The 8,337-nt window shown below is 51.3% G+C and overlaps 1 protein-coding gene across 1 annotated transcript in view; it reads right to left on the reverse strand.

Moving 5' to 3' along the window:
• Positions 1-7,418, reverse strand: part of LOC139595991 (6-phosphofructo-2-kinase/fructose-2,6-bisphosphatase 4) — a 51,428-nt gene extending 44,010 nt beyond the window's left edge. The window contains exon 1 of the mRNA XM_071439907.1: positions 7,071-7,418. Coding sequence (XP_071296008.1) covers positions 7,071-7,398 — 328 coding nt within the window. The 5' untranslated portion in view covers positions 7,399-7,418. The remainder of the gene's footprint in view (positions 1-7,070) is intronic.
• Between the last annotated feature and the right edge of the window lie 919 nt (positions 7,419-8,337).

The raw sequence follows: 8,337 nt of genomic DNA on the forward strand, positions 1-8,337 counted from the left end.
GGGTTTGGGGTGTGAAATGCTGAATGACTGATGGGGAGCTCAGAGGGAAAATGGCAAGAAGGGAAACAGCCCTGGGCTGGGTGACAAAGCCTGGAGGTGCAGAGTGAATCTGTGAGTCAGCTGCACTTAATGGAAGCTGAGCCATGTGAAGGCCTGGAAAGGGCACAGGGGGACAAGAGCAAGACAAGGTCAAACCGTGGGAGGAGGAGGAAAAACTGGACCAGGAGGGGGAAGAACATCACCAAAGAAAGAAAGAACAGCAGAGCACTGGAAGCAGCAGAGACTGTGCAGAGAGGAACAAAGCAGGGGTCTGCAAACATTTCAGTGACACAAATAACAGGTAAATAGAGAGAAGCACCCCAAGCAGCCCTGGGACAGCAGAGGCTGAGGGAAGGGAGGTACAACCTCACCTGGTGAGAGGGACTAGACTTCACTGAGAGCCAGAACAAATTTAAAAAGGGGGACAGGAGTTAAAGGTGCAGCAGAGAATAGTCCAGCCTACCTCAGAGGGCAGCCAGAGAAAAGCTCATGGCAATGAACACAAAGCAAAGAGAAAGGGGCCCAAAGTCCTCTCAGTTACACTTGGGTTCCTGCATGTCCCACAGCAACAGTAAAGCAGGTTTTGTGAAAGTAAGGAATAAATCTGTCTGGAAAGGCAGCATGGAAAACTGACACTGACACAAGGAGGAAAACAACTCACAGCATATGCGACGCCAGCTGCTGCTGCTGGGAATATTCCTCAGCTCTGTGAAAAAGGAGGGTATTCATCCAAATAAAAATACAGGCAAACCAGAGCAAAGCTTCTCAGAAGCTACCAGCGACAGGATTTATAATAAAAGCAAAAAATTCATCTTAATTTGGCAAGCTGCAATGAAGCCAGGTAGTCTAAAACAGCACTGAAGGGGAAAAAAATACAGGCCAGACACACAGATCTAAATCACAGTGAATCTCAGTATTCAGAGCCTCCAGGGCAGGTTTCTCATTTTCTGTGCGTTTTGCAAGTAGACCTAGATGGCCTATCAGCTTCCTGAGACTAACAGGATCAATGTGCAAATGAGGAAGCTTAATAAGAGTAATAAAATTATGACAGCCAAAATAATCAGATTTACAGAATGCAGACAGGCTAAACAGCACAAATGCTACACATTAAACTCTTGCAAGGGGAAACATTCACCAAGTGAGGCTCCAGCATAATTAGTAAAGAAGTCTTCTCTTTAAAACAAACAAAAAAAGCAGCCCACCTGAGTTCTCTTCATATTTTGAAAAAATAAGTTTGGTTCAGCACAAGTGTGTCCCTAGAGAAAATATTAAAAAATTGTTCAGGTGCACAGAAGCCATACTCCCTCACAAACAGCATATGGGACTGCCTTTGGCACCAGAACATGTAAAAACACATTCCAAAATCTAAATATCAGTTGAAAGCCAAGAAGGATACGAAAATAGAAAACAAAGCAAGGGAATCAGAAGCAAATGAGCAGAGCAGCCCCCAGGCTCACCACCCCCAGTGAAACAGCAGCTGCCCAGCACTGCTGGCTCCAGACACCCCAGCCTGGGTCAGTCTGTGCCTGAGGGTGCCCCCTTGGCACCAGGGACATCTGAACCTTCCTTCACACAGCACAGGGGTCTCAGAAACATTAGTGTTCCACATTTGAATGAAAACTGGCTAGCAGGGGTGAAGAGGTGCCCTACCAATGCTCTCAGGACACACAGGGCTTTGAGCTGGTCCCATCAGACCTGGCACTGACACCAGACCAGCCCAAATCCCTGCAAGGCTCAGCCTGGGGAAGAAAAATCAGTTAAAACCCAAAGACATAAATCTGTGGGAGATATCTATTCCAGAGCTGCTTGGATTTTTAAGCTCCTCTACTCTAATCCCCAAATGGAGCATTTCTCAGGGAAAAAAATAAAGAAGAATCTGAGAGATTGATCTCCCACCAAAAATGAGTAATGACTTCAGCAGTAACAGGGCTGCTCCCCCATCAGTCCACCTCTCACCAGGCATCTGACATTTTCTATTTGCAAGAGGTCATGAAGCCCTGAAATCTCCTCATTGTTTTGGGGAAACCAGTTTCACATGGGTAGCAAAAAAAAAAAAAACCAAAACCTTTTTCTTTTCCCTCCTTAATGCAGAAGGTAAATGCTGCACAGTCCAAGGATATCAACAGGGTTCCCATGAACAGCAAATGTCTCTTGTTATTTACCAACAACATCAGTTAGATTTCCAGGGATCTGTGACCATAAATGGAAACTTAAAAGGAAGGAAAAGCCAGCCTTAAATCCCAATTGTGCCCGTGGTCACTGGTCAGAAGCAGCTTCAGACCACTCATGGTGGTTGTGCTCCTTAACTCCAAAGAGGGGGTGCAGTCATATAGAAGCTTTTAGCTATAATAAACCACCATAAATATTCTGTCTTTGCACATTTTGATTTAAACTATCCACTGGCAAACAGTACCTAACCCAGACATGAGGATTTCTTGCTAAACCTCCCTGTTTAGGCACCTAAAACATGCAGGATCAGACAGACAGACAGACAGACAGCTCACCAAGGCTGCTGCTGTGTGCCCATGGAGAAACCCCTCACAAGGGGACCCAGAGAAGCAGCACCACGAGGGCTTTCCCAGCCAGGCAGGCAGGAATAGCACACCCCAGCCATTTTCAGGCACACCCCAGCCATTTTCAGGCACGTCCCAGCCACTTTCAGGTGTCACTCTGGGGACAGGCACGGAGCCTGCAGCAGACTGGGGCTGGTGGGGCTGCTGTGGCTCCTGCTCAGAGGAGAGCAGTGCCTGCAGGAGCCTGGGTCACACAGCTCCCCTGGCAGTGCCCAGGGCCACAGCTCAACGTGTGTGAAGCCAGCTCCACACTGAGACAGGGAGCCATGCGGAAACAGAAAGAAGTTTTTTAAAAATAACTACTCAGGAAGGAGTTTGGGCAGCTCTAGCTCAACTTCGGATCAAAAAGAGACAAGAACTCAAAACTCTTTATTCACCTTTTTTGTTTTTTATTTTTTCCTACGTTTTTCTACTTCTGCATGGCCTGTAAACAATACAGTAACATACTGAATCACCTTGAAGCTAATGCCATGCAGGCATTTCAGATATCCGAGTGCAGAAATTACAGCTTTAAATTCCATGTTCCAGTGTAGCAGGCACTTTATTTCTACAGGGGCACCCATGACAAATCCACCCCATTTTATTAATAAAACATTTGCAAAACATCCTTTTTTATCCATCACATGGATACAAGTCAGTTGCAATTAAGAGACTCATCATTTGTGTTCATGGCAGCTCAGGGCTTCAGGATTAATTCCAGAATTAATTACTTCAGACCCTTACATGTGGCAGACACCAACACCCAGGAGAGCCCCTCATGCAGCAGCTTCTCAAATGAGAGATAAGTTTGGCAGAATCAAAACACAACCCTAAAGGCACCTGAAACTGCACTGTTGTAATAGCACAGGTAAGCTGACCCATTTTACTCAAAAATCCCCAAGTATTTCTTCTCTTTGCACAGACACAAATTCACAGGCTCAGGACTTCAGAGTGATTTTGGAGAAGAGAAGGCTCTAATCACTCTTCAGAGTGATTTTGGAGACGAGAAGGGAGACATCAGAGCCCCTTCCAGTGCCTAAAGGGGCTCCAAGAGAGCTACAGAGGGCCCTTGGACAAGGGCATGGAGTGGCAGGACAAGGGGGAACAGCTTTAAAATGCCAGAGGGCAGGGCCAGATGGGATATTAGGAATAAATTCTTCCCTGTGAGCACAGTAGGCCCTGGCACAGGGTGCCCAGAGCAGCTGTGGCTGCCCCTGGATCCTTGGAATGCCCAAGGGTGGGTGGGATGGGACGAACTTTAAGGTCCCTTCCAACCCAAACCATCCTGGGATTTAACTTCACCAGGTCAGCACCTCAGCAGGCAGCAGGTTCAGCACACCTGGAGATTAGGATTCATAATCAGTGAGGGATTACAGCACCTAGGGCCAGGTCCTGGCAGGCACCCAGGAACAAGCCTGGCTCAGAGGAACCCCAGCCCCACGCTGGAGCCTTGTCAGAGCTGCCCTTGCCCCTCTGCACGACCAAACCATGCCCAAAACCAGCCCACCACTGCTGGAAATAACAACCTGTGTGCAGCAACACGGCACCCTCTCCTGCAGCCTGGTAAAAATCTAGTGAAATCAGGAGTCAACCTAAATTACTTAATTTTAGACACTGGAGAGCCCAACTAGACAGTCTAGGGAGTTTGGAGTTGATTATTCTCTTTTGCTGCCTTTTAGAATTTAATTACTTAACCTCTTACGGTCTCAGACACCACAAGCCAAGCACTCTGCCTGTGAGAAAAGGTTAACAGACTAATTATTTCTCTTATAATGGGCAAAAATGGCTTCTGGGGAAAACCAGCACAGACCCAAGGAACCCTGCACTTCTCAGGCTCACGGCTGGTGCCTCCTCACTTGTATTTTGACAATTTTTGCCCCTTCTACTGCACTGACTTTGTGGCTTTTCCCAAGAAGCCCCACCCAGGGTGTGGGGCCACAAGCTTACACCATATTCAACAACTTAAAGCAAACAAAAAAAGAGAAACAGAACAAAACATATAAAGTGGGAAGGTGGGAATACTCCACCAGGTCATTTCTTTCAAATGTCAAAGCATTCCCCACATATGTGATCCTTTCCAGCACTTCAAGTCAAAGATTTATATTTATCTCAAGGGGAAATCTGTGGGCATCATACAGAGGTTAAGCCCAAGGAAACCATGCAAGTCCAGTGAGCCATTCAGAACACATCCATAGTGCCTCACCAGCAATTAAATACTGTCCACAAGTTGGATTTACCAAATCTCTTACTCATAAGAGTGAAGGAACATTGACGCAATCAAATTGAGAAAAATATTGTTGCAACCAGGCTGATTTTTTTTTTTTAATTGGATGGATGATACATAAAAAAATGAAGTGTTACAATCACTCAATTCAACAACATCCTGCTATTGGTAAGGGTTATATTTATAAATCAGTACATTTTCATAACAAGATGTCCTATTTCATGGCAGATCCTTCCTTCGAATGACCTCAAGAAAGTTCTGAAACCAAATCCTCCCCAAAGTGCTCTCAGCTTTGGGTCCTCATCCTGCACAGCTATCCCTACATGAATGCTCTCATTAGATGATGCACTGATTTAAAAGGACTGGCATCTTATGTAAATGGATGTTATTGCCTTTAATTGCAGCCATAATTATGGGAGTGCCTCAGAACTGAGTAAGGTCACATTAAGCAAACTTATTGGAAACTTTGCAAACTGCTCTGCAACACACTGGACAAGGACCAGGAGTCCCACAACGGGCATTTACTCAGACCCATCTTCAGCTCTACGCACAGCACTACAAAATCAATCCCATATATATGGGATTGCTCCCAGTTATAGCTGGTCTAGTATGTTTTTGCCTCAAACGAACTTGTTTCTCTGGCATTTGCCAATAGAAAAAGTTTAATTTAGAATTAACATCTTTAAAGATGGAAAAATCTTGAAGAGTCTTCAAGTTTCTTCAGTATTAACATCTTGATTTTTCCTCCTCACATCTCAAAGAGCCACACGAGCACCAAGGGTCCTGCTACAGAGCCAACAAGGAGCCAGGTGTTGACAGGAGCAGCAAGGGCAGTAGGCGATTCCCCTGGCACAGCCACAGACCCCTGCTCATGGAAGACACCAGCACAAGCACTGTGGGAATGACCAAAGGGGCAGCCAAGGGATTTTCATTCAGCCACAAAGCAATGGCCATCAGCACGTTTCAACAGCTCAATGGGGGTTCCCTGCTAGTCCTGAGGTTCTGCAACCCCAGCCTCACTGAACCCCCTCTCCATGCCCTGGGGTGGAGTCAGGCAGGGAGGAAGCAGCAGCTGCCCACTGCAAGGCTGGCAGAAGCCAAGGGATGATGGCTGTAAACAAGAGCAAGGCTGTGACTCAGTGGGCAGAGCCACGGCCACTCTGCACCCAGTGACACCCAGCTTTGTGTGACACCGGGGTGCTGGTCCCGTTACCAAACCCGAGTACAGCACCCCCACTGCCACATCCACCCCTGCCCCCTGTCCTGCCCCACAGCACCCTCACTGCCACATCCACCCCTGCCCCATGGCACCCTCACTGCCACATCCACCCCTGCCCCATGGCACCCTCACTGCCACATCCACCCTCACTGCCACATCCACCCCTGCCTCCCCTCCTGCCCCACGGCAGCAGCACTGCCCGCTTCATCTTCCAGCCTACCTAATACAATTTTCCTAGGAAGTGGGGAAATTATATCCAAACATAACCATGACTAAGGCCACAGGCAGAAGTTTTGGTGCACTTGCATCACAGCTGTCACCCTGTATTACACAAAGTGTCTGACAAACACGCCAGACCTCGGGCCCCAGGGACAGCAAGCCCTTTCCAAGGAAGGGCCCAACGAGCCAGCAGCCAAACCTCACGAAGGCAGATAAAAAAAGGTGCATCGTGTGCTTTTTGTGGAGTTGCCCTTAGGAATAAGGGAAGAAGAGCTAACCAGTTAGATCAGTATTTGCCAAAGCACCGCTTTTACACCGTTCCTCGGCAAATGGAGAGCAGCGAGGCTTGGAGGAGTGAGATGTAAACCCGCCTTCCTACAGACAGTTGGAAAAAAAAAAGTCCATCACAGCACAGCAATCTCCAAAAATAACTCGGCGAGCAAACAGCTGCTGCTACACTACGATTCCCTCTTTGCACGCCACATCTCCCAACCCTTCCTTCACCCAGGGCTGCTCCGGCAGAAGCCGCAATTCCCATTTCCCACCGGCCGAGCTTTCCGAGATGCCGGGCACCCTCACTGCTCGGTGGAGCCGGGAGGGAAAATCCCGAGCAGGGCTCCAGGAAAACACCACCTTCAATACCACCTTCAACACCACCTTCAACACCACCTTCCCCGCTCTGCCCTGCCCCGACCGCGCGTGGGTCCCCCGCGGGTGGGAAGCCGGGGGCGGGAGGAGAGAAGCGGCGGGGCAGCCCCGCTCCCGGGGGTGTCCCGGGGGTGTCCGGGGGTGTCCCGGGGTGTCCCGGGGGTCCTACCTCGGCAGCGCCGGCCCTGCGGGCAGCGGCCGCGGCGGCCCCACATGGGCGGCGGGCTGGGCTGGCTGCGGCGGAGGCGGGCTCGGAGCGCAGGGCCGCGGGGAGCCCCGCGGAGCCGCCCGCGGGTGTGCGCGCCCCGCGCGGGGCGGGGCGGAGGGACCGGCCCCGGGCAGCCCCCGCCCCGCCGGAGCCCCCGCTCCGCCCTCAGCCCGCGGGGCGCAGGAGGGGTTCGGGGAGCAGATCCCGCACCTCTGCGCGGGCACGGCCGCGGAACCCCCGCACCGCAACTCCGCACCGCACCGCAACTCCGCACCGCTGCGCGCCCCATCGCCCGCTCCCTGCCGGGACCGCGGCCGTCCCCCGCTGTTCGCTCCCCAGGGCTTCGTGTTTTGTTAACATGAGAAATTTAAAATAAACGAATAAATTAACGGGTAAAAATTAAGTGGACGTGAGGGAGGTGGGGCGGCTGTAGCCATTTTGGAGAGCTGGGTGTGAATGCAGCCCGGGGGCAGGAGCTGGGGGTCGGCAGTGGCCGCAGCAATGGGGCTCAGCTCAGCAGCAATGGGGCTCACAGCGATGGGGCTCACAGCAATGGGGCTCAGCTCAGCAGCGATGGGGCTCAGTTCAGCAGCGATGGGGCTCAGTTCAGCAGCAGTGGGGCTCGGCTCAGCAGCGATGGGGCTCAGCTCAGCAGCGATGGGGCTCGGCTCAGCAGCAGTGGGGCTCAGCTCAGCAGCAGTGGGGCTCAGCTCAGCAGCAGTGGGGCTCAGCTCAGCAGCCAGCCTTCGGCCAGGCTCAGCAGCACCCGCGCAGAGTCCCCGCGGAGCCAGCGCTGAGCCAGCCGAGCTCACCCCACCGATTGCAGGGCAGGGCAAGGCAGGGAGGGCAGCCAGGGCCGGGATGCTCCTCGCTAGGAGCCGGAGCGGGGCGGTGAAGCCAGTCCGGGCACACACGGCCCCTACGTGCGCTCGGGGCACAGCCGCCCACCCGCTCCGGGCTGCAGGTTGCGCTGCCCTCGCATACAGCATCCCTGAGGACACGCACAGCATTGCCCCTGATACAAGCTTGAGATAATGACAACAATCCTCTAGGTCTTTATACCGTCCTTAGGGTGATACTGAAGTGCGTTTGTTATTTTGGTCAGGTTGGGACACGTTATTTTTGTGGCTGCCTTTCCTCACGGTTCTGTAATTTTGTTGGGCTGTCCCCCCGAGGCAGGCATGAACTCAGTGGGTGTGTGTAAAGCTCCAGGGCTGTTATCACACTG

Source organism: Agelaius tricolor, unplaced genomic scaffold (assembly GCF_023055355.1).
Source record: "Agelaius tricolor isolate 1412-34295 unplaced genomic scaffold, bAgeTri1.0.p SCAF_14, whole genome shotgun sequence".
NCBI lineage: Eukaryota > Metazoa > Chordata > Aves > Passeriformes > Icteridae > Agelaius > Agelaius tricolor.